The 21,521-nt window shown below is 42.6% G+C and overlaps 4 protein-coding genes across 14 annotated transcripts; 3 read left to right on the forward strand and 1 right to left on the reverse strand.

Annotated features, from left to right (window-relative positions):
• The first annotated feature begins 240 nt into the window (after positions 1 to 240).
• On the forward strand, positions 241 to 2,188 carry LOC117569688 (protein phosphatase PTC7 homolog). Its single transcript, XM_034250938.2, has one exon. The coding sequence runs from the start codon at positions 529 to 531 to the stop codon at positions 1,489 to 1,491; it is 963 nt and encodes a 320-aa protein (XP_034106829.1). The 5' UTR covers positions 241 to 528; the 3' UTR covers positions 1,492 to 2,188.
• Positions 2,189 to 2,810: 622 nt separating this feature from the next.
• On the forward strand, positions 2,811 to 14,275 carry LOC117568102 (GATOR complex protein Iml1). 10 transcript variants are annotated; one of them, XM_034248484.2, is made up of 20 exons: positions 2,812 to 3,114; positions 3,171 to 3,484; positions 3,551 to 4,623; positions 5,116 to 5,723; positions 6,090 to 6,227; positions 8,583 to 8,705; positions 9,818 to 10,250; positions 10,366 to 10,540; positions 10,599 to 10,796; positions 11,097 to 11,168; positions 11,413 to 11,477; positions 12,286 to 12,414; positions 12,473 to 12,679; positions 12,744 to 12,841; positions 12,901 to 13,056; positions 13,112 to 13,272; positions 13,331 to 13,496; positions 13,555 to 13,658; positions 13,714 to 13,769; positions 13,828 to 14,275. In XM_034248484.2, the coding sequence occupies exons 1-20, from the start codon at positions 3,063 to 3,065 to the stop codon at positions 14,168 to 14,170; spliced, it is 4,671 nt and encodes a 1,556-aa protein (XP_034104375.1). In that variant the 5' UTR covers positions 2,812 to 3,062; the 3' UTR covers positions 14,171 to 14,275. The 10 variants fall into 10 exon arrangements, with proteins under 10 accessions (XP_034104383.1, XP_051859826.1, XP_034104375.1 ...); XM_034248485.2 differs by lacking the exon at positions 11,413 to 11,477 and adding an exon at positions 11,867 to 11,931; XM_034248488.2 differs by lacking the exon at positions 11,097 to 11,168.
• On the forward strand, positions 6,211 to 8,329 carry LOC117568103 (uncharacterized). The gene has a single exon (XM_034248495.2). It carries the CDS (start codon positions 6,364 to 6,366, stop codon positions 8,137 to 8,139), a length of 1,776 nt encoding a protein of 591 aa, XP_034104386.1. The 5' UTR covers positions 6,211 to 6,363; the 3' UTR covers positions 8,140 to 8,329.
• Positions 14,276 to 14,889: 614 nt separating the features above from the next.
• LOC117567844 (puromycin-sensitive aminopeptidase) lies at positions 14,890 to 20,505 on the reverse strand. Of its 2 annotated transcripts, none has more exons than XM_034248095.2 (7): positions 20,427 to 20,505; positions 20,060 to 20,125; positions 19,172 to 19,584; positions 17,020 to 17,836; positions 15,640 to 16,964; positions 15,454 to 15,576; positions 14,890 to 15,395 (listed from the first exon to the last, which is right to left on the reverse strand). In XM_034248095.2, the coding sequence occupies exons 1-7, from the start codon at positions 20,488 to 20,490 to the stop codon at positions 15,186 to 15,188; spliced, it is 3,018 nt and encodes a 1,005-aa protein (XP_034103986.1). In that variant the 5' UTR covers positions 20,491 to 20,505; the 3' UTR covers positions 14,890 to 15,185. The 2 variants fall into 2 exon arrangements, with proteins under 2 accessions (XP_034103986.1, XP_051860764.1); XM_052004804.1 differs by lacking the exon at positions 20,427 to 20,505 and adding an exon at positions 20,214 to 20,347.
• Positions 20,506 to 21,521: the final 1,016 nt, after the last annotated feature.

The following is a 21,521-nucleotide window of genomic DNA, read 5'->3' on the forward strand; positions in this document are numbered from 1 at the left end:
TAACAGTCCCTTTGTAACGTTTAATTATACACCTGTTAAGTGCTAGAGATTCATAAAACTCCTATATTATTTTAATTGACGAACAAAAAAAATTGTAGTTCCAGGAGTTTTGTTTTTCTTGCTCCGTTTAAAAAAATTGGCATACATTTTTTGAAATATAAGTAGATAACAAGTATGGTTATGGTATATTTTCGATATGAAATAGTATATTTTAAGATTCGAATTGCGGTCACGCTGGCGACGTATGGCGACTTTGACGTATGGAAAAAAATGTATCACATAACACAGTCGTAGTTGTATTTTATTTTATTTGTTACTTAATTGAAACGTAAATTCGTTAAATTTGTGGCCAACAGGCAGTTAAAAACAGCCGTTGATGCCACCACCAATACCAACTACGTCACTGTTCGCGAGACACACAAGTTAACTCCATTGTAAAATCGATATAATCTATATGTACGTATAAAACGAGCTTCGGATACAATTTAGCGAGCACGCGTTTCTTCGTGTGTATTTTGCGTTGCGACGATGCATTCGCTTAATTGGACGTCGCGTCTGATATCCCGGGCGTTACGTAGCAGCTTTTCGACACTGCTCGATGCAACGACATCCACAACGACGGGTGCAACAACTACAACAACCAAAGGTGCTGCTGGAAAGGCAACTGCAAATCGATCTCCTCGACCCCGATTCGTTTCGGTGGTTTGTGGCTTTGCCAAGGACAATCTGCGACACAAGTATAAGCCAGGCAAATATGGTGAAGACTCGTGGTTCAAGGCATCCACCGATACAGCCGATGTGATGGGCGTGGCCGATGGTGTGGGCGGCTGGCGAAGTTACGGCATAGATCCAGGAGAGTTCTCCTCCTTCCTCATGCGCACCTGCGAACGCCTGGTGCGTTGCACTCACTTCAATCCGCAGCGACCCGTCAACCTGCTTGCCTATAGCTACTGCGAACTGATGGAGCAAAAGAAACCCATACTGGGCAGCAGCACAGCCTGTGTGCTGATTCTCAATCGCGAGACAAGCACTGTGCACACCGCCAACATTGGCGACAGCGGTTTCATTGTGGTGCGTGAAGGTGAAATCGTTCACAAATCGGAGGAGCAACAGCACTACTTTAATACACCCTTCCAACTCTCGCTACCGCCCCCTGGGCATGGTCCCAATGTCCTCAGCGATAGTCCCGAGTCAGCAGACACCATGAGTTTCCCTGTTCAAGAGGGCGATGTCATACTGATTGCTACCGACGGTGTCTTCGATAACGTGCCCGAAGATCTGATGCTGCAGGTGTTGCGCGATGTGGAAGGTGAACGTGATCCTGTCAAGCTGCAGATGACCGCCAACACATTGGCCTTGATGGCACGCACTCTGTCGCTCAACAGTGAATTCCTTTCGCCCTTCGCCCTTAGTGCGCGACGCAACAATATTCAGGCACGTGGAGGCAAGCCCGACGACATAACTGTGGTGCTCGCAACCGTGGCCATGTGAAGATTGGATCATGGTCGTTAGTCCTACCCCCTCCCATACCCACTTTAGATGTAAATGTAATTAATTGTAGCTCGTACTCGTTTAGTTTATAGGCGTGAGAAAAGAGTTTGTTCGGTAGTTTTGTCTAAGTTTTAAGCTGCATGTTGAGATTGAGGACGCTACACACTCGATTGTTAGTTAACCCCCAGCCATAAACACATCCGCCCCACACACACTCGTCAATAATCCATACTCTTTTTACGAAATGAAGAAAAAACGCATCCTGGTGAGCGACCTACAAAAACAAATAAGTAAAGTCCGAAAGCGAAAATCATTTTGAAGCGAATGCAATGCCTTGAACTATATATATATTATATGAATAGTATAAGTAGAAGTGCTTTCAAAAACGAAATTATCAGCCGAAATGATCGTTGTCGTCAATGACAACGGTTACGACGAGTTCTAATCAACAACAATAATAATAATAATGCGCGACATGCAATACATACTTACATACCCACAATACCTACTCACACCCCCACACATACACATACACAGTTGAGGAAGTTAAAAGTGTAAACGCTATGCAATTATTGAACTGAGGATTTATCCAGGCTACGACTGTCTACAAACTGTTAGTCAAATGTACTCACTGATATTGCGATTCAATAATAATAATAAAAACTGAAAAATTATTCAATGAAAAACGATAAACTAAGCAATGTCTTTTCCTTGGTGATTCTTATTATAATGCATGCCGATGCATCGCATGCAATGTTTAAATTACTAGAGTACAAAGGTCGATTTGACAAAATCTTCGCTGACCGTTTTTAATTATGATCGGTTATTTCCAGCTTGATTTGGTACAACAACATCGGCAGCGGGCATTAATCGTAACTACTTGTTTTGCATGAGAATGGAAAGTTACCAGTCCAGATATCTGCAGCAGGAATTGTTTGATACCCTGCACTTGTTACATGCATTTTAAAGGGTGTGATAAATTCAAGCAAATGTAAAAACCGTTGGCAGAGGAAATTAATTTGGCTTAGGACTTCAGTGTGATAGCATCTGGTCATGGCCAGAAAATAATATTTATGTGTATCTATAACTACAAGCATATATATACAGCAATATAATAGCTGTGAATGGGCAATAAATCTTTTATTTTTGGCAACGAGTTGTACATTTTAAATTGCGCAGTCTTGTCACAGCCAATAAGCGTGACCGGGTGCTCAATATGAGAATATACTATTTTACGTGTCGAATATACTACAATAAATACGCTCAATAAGGTATATTTGTATTTTCTGCAAAGGCGTCATTTTAAAAGTGATTTGTGTGTCTTGGTTTTTCTTAAGGTTAGGTTAAGTCAAATATTTACATAAAATTATAGATTAAATTATAAATGTATATGTACTAAAAATATACCTTTGCCAGCGCGCTTCTAACAGCTGTTGCGCAAAGCTTGACGTTTACCAACACTAAACTATAAGTGCGAAACACACTTCAAAACAAAAAGCAAAAAAACAACCTGATAGCTGAGCGAAAAACATATTCTTAATGCAAATGGAGTCGTAAAGTTCACAATCAAAATGAAACTTTACAAATTAAACACCCACACGAGGGGGTGCAACAAGTCTTACGGTAAGAAAGTGCACTATTTAAAGAGTTCTATGTACTATATTGAATTGCATGTGCAGATGCCGATCTGGTGCTGAATCCACAGGATCATCCCACAGCCAAGGTGGGCGATGTGGTGGAAATTTATTCGCCCGAGGATGAGAATGGCACGCATCTGCTGCTCCAAATAACAGAACTCAACGAGCAGAGTAAAACCGGACGCAATGTGATAAGCATCGAATCGTGTATTGCCACCGCATTTAAGATGCGCTCCTATTCGAATGTTGTGATGCAAATTGTGAATCCAGCGGATGTGGCGCTAGACTCCATAGAGATAACGTTTAAGGATCAGTATATGGGACGCTCGGAAATGTGGCGCCTGAAAACGTATCTGGTAAGCAACATCAAACTAAAGTAGAGCTGAATGAAAATATCTTCATTTTTAATTTATTGATAACAGACGAATACATGCGTGTATGTGAATAAGAAAATCGACTACAACGACATGCAGATACGCTGTCAAGTGTACGAGATGTGGTCGCAGGGCGAACGCGTCGCCAGCGGGGTCATCACAGACGACACAAAGATCGTCTTCCGAAGCAGCACCTCGATGGTTTATCTCTTTTTGCAAATGTCCTCGGAGATGTGGGACTTTGATATTCATGGTGATCTGTACTTTGAGAAGGCAGTTAATGGCTTTCTCACCGAACTCTTTCAAAAGTGGAAGAAGCTGGGCTGCAACCACGAAGTGACCATTGTGCTCTTCTCGCGCACCTTCTATGCGGCCAAGAGCCTTGATGAGTTTCCTGCCCACATGCGGGATTGCCTGCAGCTGGACTACAAAGGACGCTACTACGAGGACTTTTATCGCGTTGCCATTCAAAACGAACGCAACGACGACTGGTGCACTGTGCTCGCCCAGTTGCGCAAGCTCTTCACATCGTATCAGGAGACTGTGCTGCGTTATCACGAGCGACAGCAAATGCACATTCCACATGCCACTAATTCAACGGCCACGCAGGGCAACTTCCTCGAAGTGCTTAACATATCGTTGAACACGTTTGAAAAGCATTATTTGGATCGCACCTTTGATCGCACCGGACAACTCTCGGTTGTGATTACACCAGGCGTGGGCGTTTTCTCTGTTGACAGAGAACTAACAAACATCACCAAGCAGCGCATCATCGACAATGGTGTGGGTAGTGATCTGGTGTGCGTTGGCGAGCAACCGCTGCATGCTGTGCCGCTGCTCAAGTTCCACAACAAGGACACCACGTTGACATCGGCCGATGATTACTCGCTGCCGCATTGGATTAATTTGAGTTTCTACTCTACAAATAAGAAGATTGCTTATTCTAGTTTTATACCACGCATCAAGTTGCCCATTTTGTCGGCGGTGGATGAGACGGATGTGGAGGAGAGTGAACGCAACTTTCTCAGTTGCAATCAGTCGGAATATATACACAACTCTCTCTTCGATTATGATGCCTATGATGAGCAAATATTCCAGCCACTGCCGGCGCAGAGCACCTGGTAAGTTAAGAAATTTATATAAAGCTTTGACATTTGTCTGCCTGAAATTGACTGATATCTTTTCATAAGAATCCGTAAGAAGTCTATACTATAAAGCTTTTATAGGGAAGATGCTTGGGAAATTAGTTGTTGCGTATAGAAAACCTCATTGATAAGACTTCAATGACGTTTCGGAAAAACACAACTTTTTATTGAAACCTTCAATTATTTCTTAAATTCAACAACATGTAGATATCTACCAATTGATATTCAATGGTTTTAATTGACTAAAACGCGAATTGAAACAGTTGTTAATCAGTGAATAAATATCATAGTATCATATGTCATCCATTGCTAATTTTTCTGACTTCACATTTTGTGCAACATCTTGATTGAAAGCACATTGCTCTCAATATGCAATTTCTGCCAATTGGAAAATATCTCTTACATAAACATTTATTTTTAACCTTATCACCTTGGCATTTAACCGATAAACTTTCCTTCTCTCCTCAGCTCCCTGCAACGTGTGGTGCGTGCAAAGAAGACGTCGGTACCCAGCTTTGAGACTTATGCTTATCGCAACAATGACTGGGAGAACTTGACACCCACCAAGATACCCAGTTTGCGACGCAAAATGTCCGATCCTGATATACACCACGGCACCTCGGGCATGTTGGCCGCCTTGACAGACGCCACAAACTTGTCGGAGTCTTTGGCTTCCGAAAAGAATGCACGTCGCACGATTGTCAGCATTGCACCAATTGTGCGTCCAGGACGTGCATTAATCAATCCCTTTGATCCGTCGCATGTTACCATTAAACTGACATCCAATCGTCGCCGATGGACGCACATCTTCCCCAAGGGACCGACGGGTGTGCTGATCCAACAACATCATTATCAGGCTGTGCCTGCCAAGTCGACGCCTGCTGCCAACTACAGTCGCCAGTTGCAGCACTCGACGAGCAGCAACAATAACTGCAATGCCAACAATAATAATGAGAATGATTACAACAATGCAGCTGCTGGCGAGCAATACGATCAGGTGTCGACGCACTCCTTGATGAGTCTCAGCAAATCGATTGCATCGCAGCAGTTTGTGATGGGCGAGGAGAAAGTGGATTGTAAGTAACGTAAAGGCAATATCCTTTTATTCGGTGGTGTGTGTAGAATAGAACTAGTATACTACTAGTATACAACTATATAACTAGTAGAAGAAGAAGTTTCCATATGTAAAATGATTTATTTTTGTCCGTCTGTCTGTCTGGCCTTATGTAAAATCATTTTGATCTGAGACTATACAAGCTAGACCAACTTGGTAATGGTTCCTCGTTTATAACTATTTTCCATTCGTAAATAATCTTGTCAGAGATTATGACAGCTAAAGCTACTTAGTAGTTCCTCTTTTCTGAATTCTTTCCTTAAACAAATCCTCACTTTCTTGAGTTGTCTTTATGAACAATTACTTACACAACTTTTATCCGTTTCAGTTTTCAAGCGACGCCACAATTCGCTGCTAACGGCAACAGCTGCCGCTGCCAATGTGCCCAATCTGACGGCGACCCAGGCCAAGTCGTATCTGTGGGGTGCCACGGGGGAGCAGGAGTGGACGCCCGCAATTACCACGGGTATGTTTGCATAGCTTTAATTAAACCCACTTCATGTGCATCCGTGTTGGGAATCGTTTTCGAGATATTATCAAAGGGCGGGCAAGTTAGTCCAACTGCAATTCGTGGCAGTTGCATTCCTTCATTCAGCTGCAGCATGAGACGTCTGCTGCTGCAGCTGCTCGTGGTTGCTGCAACGGCAGCTTGGCCCACGGACATTGTGCAATTGTTGGATTGCATTGGGCGCAACTATCGAGTGGAGGAGATTAGCATTATGCTCAGCCATGGAGCTAGCAGTCCAGGCTTCATGAATGCACTGCATGTGCAATTGTCGCGTAACGAGAGCAACTACTTTCGGTTGCTGCCTAAGGTGATATCTACGGAGGAGTCAGGTGGACGTTTTAGCAGTTTCCTCAATGAGGGCGCGCTCTTTGTGATCTTTGCGAGAGATTCAAAGGATCCAGTAATTGAAATGCAAACGTTGCGAGGAAGAGGACGACGCTACTGCCGCACCTTGTTTCTATTGCAACGTGCGGAGTCACGCAAGGAGCTGAGACCATTCTTTGAGCGATTGTGGCAACAGGGATTTCGCACTGCGCTAATAATGGTGGCACAACGTCGACTCTATCGCATGGATCCGTATCCCACGCTGCGAGTGTTGCAATTGAGTCCAACACACGATGAACGTTCGCTGTTCCCACCCACAAATCATCTAAATTTCAAGGGCTACAAGCTGCGTGTGCCCGTGCAGCTTGATGTGCCCGCCACCTTCTGGTACAACAACATGGGAAAGGTGCAGCTGGAAGGCGCTGGCGGCAAGCTATTCTCGGAGCTGGTGCGACATCTCAACGTCTGTTTGGAGGTGTATCCACTTTATGTGAACGACTCGAACTACATGGATATGGGAGCTTTGATCAAACTGATTGTCGAGCAACGCATCGAGCTGAGTCCACATCAGTTCACCACTTTGCAGCGTTCCACGCTCGTGGATTACTCGTATCCCTTTCGTGTGGTGCAACGTTGTTTCATGGTGCCACGAGACAGTGAGATTCCACGTGCTCTATACATTTTGCTGCCCTTCAAGATGGAGTTGTGGCTCTGCCTTTTGGTACAAATGTTGTTGCTCTCCATGCTGCACTTGGCAGCGAGATATGTGAGACCCTGGGAGCCCGGCATACGACTCTGGGCGCTGATGGGCGTGCCGGGTTATCGTAGTGCACTGGTACCCGAAAGATCCTGCTGGCTGCGCTATCCTTTGATGCTGTTGCTCGCCTCCATCTTTGTCTTTAGCGTGTTTGTCATCGTGCAGACGTATACCACGAAGTTGACATCGTTGCTGGCCGTCAGCCTAAGCAGCATCCCAACACTCAACCTGCACTCGTTGTTCCAGTTGCCGTATTCCATCTTGGTACTGCCCAGCGATGTGGATGCGATTGTGGATTCGTTTGGACACGAGCAGCAGTTTCTGCAGCAGTTTAGCTACACGAATTCGAGTGCCTTCTATGCGCAGCGTGTGGAGATGAGTCCGGGTTACATTTATCCCATTAGCACCACACGCTGGAGTTTTCTGCAGCAACAGCAGCGTTATATGAAGCACAAACGCTTCTGGTTATCGGATTTGTGCTATGGCACATTTCCGTATCAGTTTCAGCTGCGCATCGAATCGCATTTCAAGGATCATCTGCATCACTTTGAGCTGCACGTGAATGAGGCGGGACTGAATGAATATTGGCGTAGTTCCACCTATCGTCGGGCAGAGAAATTTGGCTTTATACGCGACTTTGCCAGCATCGAGTCCTATGAGCAATTGCACAAAGTGCGCCCCATGGAGCTTAATTTGCTGGCCACGGTTTTCTATCTGTATCTGGTTGGGTTGCTCTTGAGTCTGGTCGCGTTTCTGTGCGAGATTGTGCCACAATTGTGGTGCTGTTAACGTAGTTGAAATATGACATTACTAACTGCACTCTTTTGTTTTAAGGCATTCGCAGTAATTATTTTTGGATTTATTAACTTATTGTACTTATTTTATTTGGATATCTCTCATTCTTAACACGAACAATCGACAAGAATTTTGATACAAAATTTGAATTCTACTTACTAAATATATATTATATTATACTATATATGTCCATGTATATGTTATCAATGGCCAATTCACAAAAAAAATCCCGCTACTCCACCAAAACAACAAACCAACCCATCAAAAATACAAAAAAAATTATCAAACTCTGCGGCAACGACTACAACAAAATAAAAATCCCCCAAAATTGGATATCTCGATAACGATAACGATCACAAATTCAAAATTCACAATAACCCAACGAATTGAATTTTCGACATCGACATTTTGAACAAATCATCGGCATAACTCTGTAGAAAATGGGAATGCAACGGGAAAACACATGAAACCGATTGTCGAAGTTGACCATAGTAATTTTGGAAGCTCACCGCTTGAGGCTACTACACCAGAGGCGGTCGGCAAAGGAAAGATCATCATAGGTTTGGCAACAAATAATCACAATTTTGTAAAAAGCAATGCATCCCACCTAAAACACACACACACACACACATACGTACACATCCTTGCATAAAACCTCACATACACAGACACCCAGTACATCGTAGAATTCCTAGACAAAAGCATAGCTATGCTTATCGTAGTGTAGTAATTGCACCCCACACCTGACTAAAGCACGCCAAAGTGGCTTTATCTATTACATGTTGTAGCTTAGCAAACTTAAACTTAACCAATATAACTATAATGAGGTTAGAATTGAACATAACCTTTAAAGTTTTTTGTAATCAACAGTAGTGTTTGTAAAATTAAATTTAACAAACTTCTTTTGAGTTTTACATTTCATCGAAACTTGTATGCTTGTAAATTGTTGATCTGTTTAATAGTAATATAATATTTGAAATAATTGTAAATTATGTAGTTGTCCGACTCTAATGCATCTTTATATTTGACTACTGTAGATACCCGATAAAGAAAAAAGAACTCAACTTTTCTAATTACCCGATATACAAAACGCAACGTTTCCACTGAGCACATCCTGCATGTAATTGCATCCATCCATTTATGTAATTAAGTAGAATCCCCAGTAGTAAAACACCTCCACAACACTCTCGTATATCTTTTCTGGTGGTTGTAAGGCAATCCTCACCAGCATGTGGCATTAGATCCGTTATCCGTTTTCCTGCAATCTTTGTAACCCGTTTAATGTTTGCATGCTTTTCAGCCACGCCCACTGCATTTTGCACGCACATGCACCTGCTAATTTTTAAAAACTGACCACAAATCCTAAGCAAACGCAAAATTGAAGCTGGTGTTAAATTGCTGTACACTTGGAGAACCTGGTCTTATATTTAGCTTGAGCGATTTGACATTGTGTAACTCTTTTTTATATCAACTATATATTTACTATACATATATTTAATACAATTTACTTTAATTATTACTTATTTTACTTTTGTAATTGTATCTCGTATCGGCGTTGGCTTTTTCTATTTGCGTACCTTCTTGAACACACTTCTTACCCAAAACTGCACGCTGCGGCGTCCATTTTGCTTGAGTCCTTCTTACACATCATTACCACTGCTAACGCTTTCAGGCGTCGACTGGAAATCGCTGTCCATTCCCGCCTGCCTGCCCATCACAACCGACTATTTTCCCGACAAGCGTTCGCTGCACAACGATTACGTCATCTCCGACTACACTCTGCTGCCGGACGATGTTAATCTGGACTATGCTAGAAGTCGTGCTGTCTACCGCAAGCCTTTGTCCACAGAGGAGGTCTGCAAGGAGATTGTCTCGCAACGTCTTGCACAGGGCTTTCAACTCATTGTGGTTGAGGAGAAGCCAAGCGCATCGAATGGTTGCTGCTCGACTAGCGGACCTGGCTGTGCTTTGACGAGCAATCAATGCAGCACAGTGTTGCCGCCATCCGCTGAGACTAGGAAAGAGTATCTGTTGTCCATTGGACGTATTTTTCATAAGATCTCGCTAACTGGCTCGGTCATCACCGTAACGGGATACAGACCCAGGTGAGTGCTGGGGATTTTCGTGTTATAGGTCAATTGTGAAGGTTATACGGCATTGAGAGAAAAGTGAAACATTATTAAGTTTATTATTTGTCTAATTAAATGTTTTCTTTATTAGACACCCCTATCCGCCCATAAATGTTGATTACCGTTATCGCTTCCATGCGCCGCAGCATGAGACCTATGAGATTTCGGGCGTTAACTTTACCACAGAGAAACTGGAGAACTTCAACTGGAATCACATGGATCTTTACATCTGCACACGTGGCGACGTTGATTATCCCCTAATGGATGTGAGTCTTCTCCTCCAAATTCCCTAGCTTCACAATTTTCAATTCCTTGTCCTTGCAGAGTCTAAAGTACTGGCGTTTTCGCATGTATTTACTGCCGCGTGAGAACATGGTTAACAAGATCGTTAGCTTTGGCAGTCAACGCTGCGATATCTTCACAGATGCCGTTGTCGACAATACGCGGGAGCAAATCGATGACTTTGTGCGACTTATTGAGAACGTTAGCAAGTTAAAGCGACAAATTGGACGCAAAGCGCGCGTAAGCTGCAAAAACACTTTTAAATTAGAACGATTCGATTTTTATGTTGAAGGTTAACGATTAATTTTAGGCAGTTATCGTTTTGAATTTGATTGTTTTGTTTAAAGTGTTAATCGTTATTTCGATTTGCAGTTCTGCGTAGTGTGTTAACCAACACTGTTTTTGGGGGGCGCTGTCCAGTGCTCCGTTTGAGTTTCGTTGCAGTGTTGTTATTGTTCTTGTTGTTACTGACTGACATAATGAAAAGTGTTGAATATGTTATTGTAGTGCTTACCGCTTACCTTAATCGTACAATTACAGGATAGCCCCACCACCCACAGCCTAACCAAGCGGCGACACAGTACGAGCATTATATCCAGGCCTCCTAACCAGGTTAACTATCCTTTACCACCAATTTACCAATCTAACGACAATTCTCTTTTTAATTTCGAATTGCGCACTTTTTTGTTATTTCGAATTTTTTTTTTCTCTTATTCAACTGTTGCTTTCAATTTGCGAGCGCACGCTTTTATAATTTTCATAAATATTCGAATTGCGAAGAATATGTGTCCTATTTCTAATGTTCTTAATGTCTTTCAATGCCAACTCTCTCTCCTCCCAATGTCTGTGTCTGCAGGGACTCACGAATTCTCCGTTTCGTGAGCGCGTCGGCAGTAATCGGCTGCCCGAGAAAAGACCAAGGTTTTTATATCGTATCCAAAAACAAACATTTGTACATACTACCACATAACCTAGACTTACGCACACATTTACACACCCACACACACGAACACTCGTACACAATGATCTGCATCAGTATATGTATTGTCTGTATGTATGTATTTGTTTTACGGCACCAGCGAGCTGAGCTTATTTGTAATGTTTTAATTTTCTCTTCTCCATCCCTGGTGATTGAGTTTGTAGAGGCCTCCTACTATTATTATTGTATTTTTGGTTTGTGCACTTAGCTTGTAGTGATTTTTATATGTACATATATTCAAATTTAATTTAATGCCTCGGCTATTATCTCTTTTGTTGTTTGTTTCTGTTTTTTTTTATCACACTTTAATTTGGTATTTGGCTTTCAGCAGCATGACACACCTACACCTAGAATCACTGAAAAGAATCATAATCTATTAAATGCACCGCAGCAAAGGTTTGTGCCACACCAGCGAACCCACAGCGAGTGTGACCAGAGAGCTAATACAGATTTGCAATCCCTCCTCCTCTCTGGTTGCATTTCACTTTGGGCACGCTAATCTATCCATAGTTAAAATCCCTAAATTGCATCCTGATCCCCCTACAGAACATCCCAAAAAACACATGATAACAAATTGGTATGCTAAATTTGAAGAGAATGAACAAGAAAGTGAAAGAATTGCACTTGAAATTTTTGGCTTTTGGCATTTGCACACTCACACACACATACACGACACACTCGCACACACACACAATTTCCCGCTAAAATTTGTTTAGTTAAAGTTGACTAATTCAGCTTTTGATTTCACAGCATTAATGTGCGTTCTAAGCTCGAGGCAAGTCGCATTTCGCGTATCTTTCCTGGCACGGATGCTGCGGCTGCTGCTGCAGCCTCTAATGCTGCTGCTGGAGTCATTCCACGCGATGATCAGGACGATGGGTAAGTCTGCAAACAACATTGTTCGCTCTGTCATTGAAACTGTAATCGTTCCTTTTAGTTTCCCTGTGGATATCAAGTTCAGCGCCAATATCACACTAGCTGAGATCTTTGAGGCAATGAAGCATCCAATCACAGGTGTGGGTTACTTTGCGCAGACGCAATCGTTGCCCTCCTGTACCTTTGTTTCCTATGATGCACTTCTTTGGCTAAAAGCGCGTCTAAGCAATGGACGGCATCCCTTAGATATACTGGAAGCCATGCGCAAGTGAGTTTTTTCTGACGAAACTACTTTTTGTTAAAAAGTAATTATAATTGTTGTATTCTCGCAGAGAGCACATGATTTGTCACGCATCTGGAGACTGGAGTAAGCCCATTATAGCCGGATTTGTCTTCTATTATGTGGTGCAGCAGGACAAGAATGCCAAAGGTTGGATTCATTAGATCTCTTATCAGCCATCGATGATTATCTTTTCTGAATTTCCACAGATTATGCGCCGCCTTTAAATGATTACAGTGCTTTCGTGAATGAGTGGCTGGAGATTGAGTTCCAAGGCTGTAGTTTCCTGTGGCATGACGAACCGTCTCCTTCTGAGGTGCCCAATTTCCTGCGCGACACAACTGCACCACAATCCTGGAAGACTAGTGAGTACCTTGATGATGTTAGCGAGCTTGTGGAATCTTATTTGAATGATTGCAGAGCGTGTCTATCGTCAGTCGCATTTGGAGATTGATGTGAATCAGAAGAGTGATCGCATGGAGTGGGGTCATGTGAAGCATCATACGGTCATGCAGCCAGGATTTGCATTTGAGTTGGTCGTCGAGTGGGTTACTTCCTCGGGACCCATTGTCTCCGATTTGGTAAAGTGCCACAATTTTTATTGATTGCCAACTTTTGTTAATAAGCGTTTTATTGTAGATCTCTGGCTGGATGCGCAAAGCGATCCATTGTAGTTATCAGCTAGTGTCTGTACCGGCTGATCCTATGGCTGAGCCATTTACCAAGAAATCCGATCCATTACGTGGACCCATATTCATTCCACTGTGCGTCACATTCTTGCCCGACGGTGCTGCGCTCTTCAATGGTATGATTACTAGCATCACTTTGACTAATTTTAGCTAATTATGATTGTTCACTCGCAGAATTCCCGGAGGAGAGCAGAGCGGATCGTATGCTCTTTTTGCAGGAGGCAATTTTGGCAAGATTTGGCTTCTTGCCCTGCGTGCTGGAAGAAACAAATAAAGATGTAAGATAACGCCTATTAAATTAATTTTTCTGAGTTAATCGTTGCATTTTTGCAGCTCCCCAAGGAGTATCAATATGTGCACTGTACTGGTAACATGTTTGCTCTAATACGGTAACTATTTCGATCGGCACAATCTGAACACGGACTAAGAATTCAATTTGCATTTCAGCTGCGCTAGTAACAAGAACCAAGTGGAGTCGCCTAGTCGCCAGGAGGCGAATGTGACGCGTTGTGTCTATGGCCACACCAACAACACGAATGTGCCCAAGAAAGTGGGTTTCTTGTGGGCCTGGAACCACATGATACCCAACAAGAAGTGGAAGGCGTTAACGATTAACAATTCAGAGAACGGTGAACTTTTCCAGCTGAAGATGCTGAAGGATTTCCGAGAATTTTGCTCGAACAGTGATCAACGCTTAGCCAACTTTTGGGCAAATTGCCAGGAGCTGAAGCGCAAATCTAAGAAATTTGAATACAACAATAATAACAACGATGACTCCAAGAATATATAAGTTATTTATCGGTCATGATCTTAGTTATTTGTTAGCCTTTAAATGTTAAACATTGAATACATCAAAGGAAATGCAGCGAGATTAGCCATAATTATTGTTACTCTATAAGAATAGAATGTTAAGAATAAAATATTTAAAAAAATTTATTCAAGCGACTTGTTTTCACTCTGGGTGGGAAGATAAACTTTTTCACTTAATTTAAATTTGGCGCCACTTTGGCTTTATGAAGTGCAAAAAAATTGCAGCATTCTTTTAGGCGATGTATTAAAATTTCATTGGGACACAAAAGTAATGCGGCTACTTGCTGCTGATTTCTGTTCGCCTGGTATTTCAGTTGGTAATTTGGCTGCTTTTGAGCTATCGCCAAATGTTGTGAGTTGCATGGGAGTGTGAGATTCGTAAGCACCCAAAAACTGCAAGTTTGATTGAACCATTTACCAGGCGACCAGAATCGGCAGCAAGCAGCCGAATTGCTTTGGCACCCAATTACAATTTTTACTTTGAGCCTAAAAGTATGCTTTTAGTTTTGTTGCACCCAATGAACGTTTTTGGTAGCTAATTTTAGAAAATAGTTTAATGCACATTTAAGCTACCAAATTTAATTTTGCAGAAAACGTTTAATATGAGTAGTATAAGAAAACACTAACTGCCGTGGTAATTATAAACCTCTAATACTTACTTCTGTAGGAAACCTGCAGGGCCACAATTATTTGCATAAGTTAATGGTAATTTAATTGCATTTATTTATCGTCATAAATTCAACATAACGTTTTTCTTTGTAGAAGTATAAGATTAGAAGTGCACATTTGTTGCAGAATGGGCAACTTGATTTGTAACTCGGTTATAAATGCCGCTGGCCGTGAGATGCCGTATAGAGTCTGTTGTAGTTGTAGTTGCAGCTTAATAATGCTAAACCTATTTGGCTCACTTAAAGAGGGGGTGTTGTGACAGCTTTGGTCAGGTTCTTGTTGTGTTGTTGCTAAATGCTTTGGTATTCATCATGCCGTCGACTCATCTATTCGCCCTTGAGATACTTGGAGAGCTTCTCCAAGTCACGTTCCAGCCAAGCGGCATTAAGGCGTATTGTCTCCACAGCCTGTGACACAGTGCGTTCACAGCCCGGTATCAAATTGGCCTTGAAGAAATCTTCCACTTCGCGTGCCTTCTCCTCGGAGGCAAAGTTCTCAATCAAATATTTGATCAGACGCGTCAGCAAAAAGCCACCCTGAAAAACCAAGTGATGATGAGCAAGTGAACGAAGACACGATGGAGCATAGCTTTACCTGGTACTGCTCCAGCAGCTTGCGATTGTTTTCCTTGAAGAACTCCCAGGCCATGTCACGGCCCTTGGGATTAATTGCGACAGCAACAATGACAAACACCGAGTCCTGGGCACGCACTTCACCCTAAAAGAAGAAACGAATTGTAAGCAGTTGTTTTGATAAGTAATCTATGAGCCGTCTACTCACCGACATGGCAAAATCAATGACGCGACGCAACAGCTTCACATCTCCAATGCAGCCAAGAGCACGCGAGATGCGATCCTGTTCCTCGTGAAGATCCGTCGAGCGATACAGCGTTAGCATCTCCTCAAATATGGCCTCATTGCCATCCTGCAGCACAGCCTTGTAGCAGGTGCTGCGCAAATCAGCCGGCAACGGTTTGGTGCCATTGACATGACTGCGGAAACGTTTGCGTGCCTCCTCAGTAATTTCAGGACTGCGGAACGAGACGAGACGTGTCAAAACCAGGCTGCGCAGCAGCGTATCCAAATGATTCTCGTTCTCACGCGGCTCCCAGCCAAGACGTGTGGCAATTGGTTCGTAGAGGCTGCGTCCAAACTTATTAAAGTCATTCATGAGCTCGGTGTGGGAGATCAGAATGTGGAGATTGGCAAGCGAATTGGTGATGGCGGTCCATACCGTGTAATTCGTCTCATTGCGATAGGAGCCAACCAGCTGCAGCACCTCGACGGTGCTGGCCTGACCCGCCTGCACCATGGCAAACATGTCGTCAATCAAACCCAATCTATCGAGCGGTGGCAGCGCCATGCTCTCCACCGCGGGCAGCAGCTGCTGCAGCATTTCGTGGGAGTAACGAGTGCGATAGTAGCCCACAGTGCCGGGATTAATTTTAATCCAATCGTCGGCACTGACATCGTCCAGTACAACTTCCATGGAGGCCTTGTCCAGCAGGAAAGTCTTGGCAATCTGCTTGGGATTTCGTGCCGTGGATACTGAAATGGGTATCACCCAAAGACAATCCTCGTCCGCCTTGGAGCCATCAGCAGTGAACTTGGTCTGGGTCAAACGCAACACTCGCTGCGTATCGCTCTTCTGCTCGGACTCGACACTCACAACCGGAAAACCCTTGTACTTGGTCCAGCTGGACATGACAGCGGCCACATCCTTGGAGCTTGCCTCCTGAAGCGCCTGCCACAAATCCTCAGTGGAAGTGTTGCTATACTGATGACGCGTCAAATACAGATGCATTCCCTTGCGGAAATCATCCTCTCCAATGTAGTCGTGAAGCATACGTATGACAGAGGCGCCCTTGTTATAACTAATTTCATCGAAGATCTCATCAATCTCCGAGGGATGTCCCACGGGCACTTCAATGGGATGCGAGTTCTTCAGTGAATCCAGTTCCAACGCACGTGTGTACATATCCGTGACAAACTGTGTCCAGATGTCATACTCGGGGAACAGATGATGTACGCACAGGAACTCGACAAAGGAAGCGTAGCCCTCGTTGAGCCACAGATGCGTCCACCACTCCATGGTCACCAAATTGCCTAGAATAATACAAAAATTAGTTATTGTCCCAGCAGAGTGAATAAGAATACTTACCAAACCATTGATGTGCAATCTCGTGTCCAACAGTCAAAGCAATCGATTGTTTGCGCATCAGCGACGTATTCTTGGGATCCACTAGCACAAAAGTCTCGCGATAAGTGACCAGTCCCCAGTTCTCCATAGCGCCAGCAGAGAAATCGGAAATGGCAATCAAATCCATCTTGGGCAACGGATACGCGATATTGAAATAGCTCTTATAATACGGCAGCACCTTGGTCGCCACATCCAGAGCAAACTGACCCTGCTCCTTCTTGCCAACGGGCGTAAACACGCGCACAATGACACCATCATCGGACTTGGCCTCCACGAAATCATATTCACCCACAACCACGGCCACAAGATAGGTGGACATAATGGGCGTACGATCGAAGCGTATGCGACGCAGATCACCGGGCAAATCATCCTCCTTCATCACCGGCATGTTGGAGAGAGCGACACGATCCTTGGGCACCACGAGTGTAATGTCAAAGGTTGCCTTGATGGCCGGTTCATCCCAGCAGGGGAAACAGCGTCGGGCATCGGTGGCCTCGAATTGAGTGACGCCAGCGTAACGTTCCTCTCCTGCGGCCGTAAAGTATTTGCTGCGATAGAAACCCTTCATCTTATCGTTAAGCTCGCCCGTAAACGACATGTAGAGGGTGCCTGCAGTGCCTGCTGGTATCTCCTCGGTGAATTTCAGTGTGGCCGTTTCATTCTGCTTGGAGTAATCGATGCTCTCCGACTTGAGCTTAACGCACTCATATTGAAACTCTGCGCTATCGATGGTGATGTCCAGGGCATTGAGGGTGATGCGTGCCGTTGGCTCTGTGACCTGCAACAACAAGCATCAGTAATTGCACCCAATTAGAACTCTTCTAAGAAACAGATGTCTGCCAGTGTGTGTGTATGTCTCTGAGTGAAAAAGTGTCTATATATATGTGTGTGTGTATGTGCATGCCATAAAGGGGCACTAAGTCAATGATCGTGCTGTCATTAACCGTTAGACTAAAACACACAAACTCGAAAAAGAATAAACAGCAAAGCGAAAGAGCGAGTAAAAGCGATTAACACGATAATAAAAAAAAGTTTCGCTATGAACAGTTATTTCAAGGTCGTGTACAGTGAATGCACCCAAAAATGATTAAATCAGTAAATTTAATTTTTAAAAATTACATTAAAAAATAAATAAATAAGTATGAAAAGCAATGCAACAAAAATGAGTATACAGTGAATATCTACTACAAGCACTACGTGATCATGAATAAAAAGTTTCCTGAAATTACATGTTCCGATCATAATTTTACATTTAGATTTTAATATTGTTTATGGCTTCACTACTCAGTATATGTAGAAATATGTATACAATTCGAATTTTAAATAAAATTCCCAAGAGCGTTCTTTAAAGCGTTTGTTCACTGTATGCCAACTTTTTGCTCTCCAGGTTTCCGGCTTAAGCGCGCCCAACTAAAACCCGTTTTGGCCAGCAAGGTTTGTATTTTATCCGATTCAATACCTAAACCTTACAATACCGATACAGAGTATACGATGAGCGGTTAAACAAAAAAAATCCGTTTATACAACTGCATGAAGAAGAAAAAACCCGTTGCTGTTGCGTCTTCGTCGTCGGCTGAAACGTAAACACAGTGTATGCATATACCGTTATGAGATCAGCAGAGGCGGCGACAGCAACAGCAAAACGATAATGAATGGGGGTGGTACATGGGGGTGTTTTATTTTTTGTGTCAGTGATGGTATAGCGTGGCGTACTTCAAATAAATTTGCGATAACTGCCAGTCATTGCTGGTGTCAAGCGGTAAAGACCGCAACAAAGAAACATTTCCTAGTCCATTGTGTGTGTGTGAAACGCTGCGCGCATGCAAATTGCAGCATAAAGAGAAAATTACACAAACACACTCACAGCTGTGAGGGTGTGAAGGAGGAGAAAGAGAAGCTGGGAGTTTTGCACACGTCAGAAGCCCACTCTATGCACATAACCGTGTACACACTGGCATACATATGTCTGTATGTGCACAGTGGCATATACATAAATAAAGAAAAAAAAAAAACAAAAATATATGCACACACTCACACATAAATATTTATGATTTGTTTTGGAAGTGAAAGCGAAAGTGACGAACAAAACGAACGAACGTTAAACGTTACTTACTTTGATCTGCACGATTGTCTTGCCCGTAAAACTGAAAGCCGTCAAATCTGGCTGCAGCGTAAGCTCATAATGCGTCGGCACCACGTTGGTTGGCAATCGCGAAAATTCTTCGTCCTTCTCCATAATGATGAGTCCTCCTTTTCCCCTCTGATTGCGATGTGCACAACAGCTGTGTATTAATCTCCTCTGCTGACCGTTCGAATCCTTTGCGTCTCCTTCACCTCGTCTGGCTCCAACGTCGGCCGATGTATGCTCGAGTATGGCACGATAGCGACTGCAAAGATCGCCCAAAAGCGGCGCGTCGCTGGTTTTCAATGGAGCGCCCAACGATACGTCCGAATAGTCGCGATAAAACTGCTTTTGCACTTTGACGAACTGCTTCGATGAGACGAGCGTATTGAGGTGGCAAGTCTCTGCACGAAGGAGATACGCAAAACGCTTATCAAGTAACAGCCGACGATTATTAATAAGGCAGAGGCGGGCGTCGTTAGTAAAAGTACAATCAGCACAATACCGAAGCTTAATACACCCAGTTCTTCAACGGTGATAATCGGTAATTTGTTGGTTGCTACGATAATAGTGTAACACTGGCTTTTTATTTTGTTTTGTGTTGTTGTTTAGTTACTGCGGATTTGCGGGTGGGTTACGAACGTAGCAGGAGCTTTGCATTATAATTTACAACTGAAACTAGAAGTGGAAAAAAGCTGTACAAGCACACAAAAAGGATTAATTAATTATGCATGGAAAGCTGGAGACCGTTAAATGCGATTACAAGCGCTTTTCATAAGTGTTTCTTTTCTTTTTGTTATTTTTACAACACGATTGTATTTAATTTGCTTGGCAAAAAGAGGGGCGCGGGTTTTAGGTTGTATTTTATTGCTCTCTCACCTTCGCACAAATGCTGCTCAAAGTCGGAATTTGCTTTAGCTAAATCCAAATTGAGTTTACCGATTTCTGCAAAGCAAATTGTATATGCAATTAAACAAACTGTTTTCCTGTATGTGTGTTAATTTTTTAGCAGAAATAGAGGAAGAATGAATACTGCGGGCAAACTGCAAACTGCTGCTGCTGGCGGTGGCGGCTTCTGCTGCTGGTAGCGAAAAACAACACGCTTTTAGTGTGACCCAATTGCGCGTGGTACGTGTTGGAATTGAAACAAAAACAGCTGATTGCCTAGAGACGTGTTGTTATGCAGCCCGAACAGAACTGATTGCTATTGCAATTGAAGGTGTTGTATTATCTTGGTTATTGTTACCGTTTCTAAATTTCCAGGCCTGCTTTGCTGTTCGTAAACCTCCCTTCAATACATTTTTGTACATTGCTCGTCAAGTTCAATTTATTTTTAAAAGAAACGAGTTTTGTCGGAAGCGCAATAAGTGTAGAGTTGGAGAAACATCGATGACACTATCGATGCAATGATGCATTTGTAGTAATTTTGTAGGCTGCGACTTTTTTATCGATATTTTGTAGCAGCCATAACTGTAATTCGGTTTTTTTTATATATATATATATTAAATTATGCTTCTAATTTAATATTCAAAATAGCTTTCAGTCTGCAAGAGTCAATGTTTTTTTACCTGGCCGATGACCAACACTACATGCGGAGCATACACGTTCAGACATCATAAATATCATACTAGTTTGACCTATAATTTAAATAATAACGGTCTACGGTCTTAAAAAATTTACGGTCTATTTTCAAATTGTTAGCTTTTCAACTTAACCACAATTTCACAATATCTACATTTTCAGATGTACATATTTAATTACAATTTCCAATTATAATGTACAATCCATTCCAAAATTGTTTATCTAGTCTACTGACATAAAAAAGTAATGACTTCCCCAATTTTCAGAGTGAACTCTATTTTTTCTGATTATTTGAAGTAAAAAATTAAAACGAAATTTTTTTTATTTTTATTGTGAAAAAATATTTGCAGTTTGATAAGCCCGGAGAGATTACATGGTAAACAGTGGGACCGCGTGACTCGTGGAAAATACTGAAAACGAATAAATACAATGCACATTTGATTTCTTCACGAATTTTGTACAATATTTGTTTCTAATAATCAGATTTTCATTAATGATTTTACATTCTGAGGTTTAAAAAAGATTTTATACGTTCTCGATCTTTATGATACTCAGCATTAAACAATCAGTTTAAAAAGTTGCCCCTTTTTTCATGTAGGCTATGCAGTATATTTTTAAAAATAACTGCAACCACTCTTATCTTATTTGACTGAACCTTACTTTAGTGCTTGGCTAGCGTTTCGGGAGTAAGGTTTGTTGATTCGGTTAACTCCAAGAACCCTCGGTGCATATTCACGTAAGAATTAAACACCACCACATG

This window comes from Drosophila albomicans, chromosome 3 (genome assembly GCF_009650485.2).
Source record: "Drosophila albomicans strain 15112-1751.03 chromosome 3, ASM965048v2, whole genome shotgun sequence".
In the NCBI taxonomy this organism is placed as follows: domain Eukaryota; kingdom Metazoa; phylum Arthropoda; class Insecta; order Diptera; family Drosophilidae; genus Drosophila; species Drosophila albomicans.

Coding starts and splice junctions, on each gene's coding strand:
- LOC117567844 (XM_034248095.2), bottom strand. CDS start 20,490: ATGTACAAAAATGTATTGAAGGGAGGTTTACGAACAGCAAAGCAGGCC. Junction 20,126..20,426: donor GGCCTGGAAATTTAGAAACG/GTAACAATAACC, acceptor TTTGCTTTGCAG/AAATCGGTAAACTCAATTTG. Junction 16,965..17,019: donor GATTGCACATCAATGGTTTG/GTAAGTATTCTT, acceptor GTATTATTCTAG/GCAATTTGGTGACCATGGAG.
- LOC117568103 (XM_034248495.2), top strand. CDS start 6,364: ATGAGACGTCTGCTGCTGCAGCTGCTCGTGGTTGCTGCAACGGCAGCT.
- LOC117568102 (XM_034248484.2), top strand. CDS start 3,063: ATGAAACTTTACAAATTAAACACCCACACGAGGGGGTGCAACAAGTCT. Junction 13,057..13,111: donor ACCACAATCCTGGAAGACTA/GTGAGTACCTTG, acceptor GAATGATTGCAG/AGCGTGTCTATCGTCAGTCG. Junction 13,497..13,554: donor CGGTGCTGCGCTCTTCAATG/GTATGATTACTA, acceptor GTTCACTCGCAG/AATTCCCGGAGGAGAGCAGA.
- LOC117569688 (XM_034250938.2), top strand. CDS start 529: ATGCATTCGCTTAATTGGACGTCGCGTCTGATATCCCGGGCGTTACGT.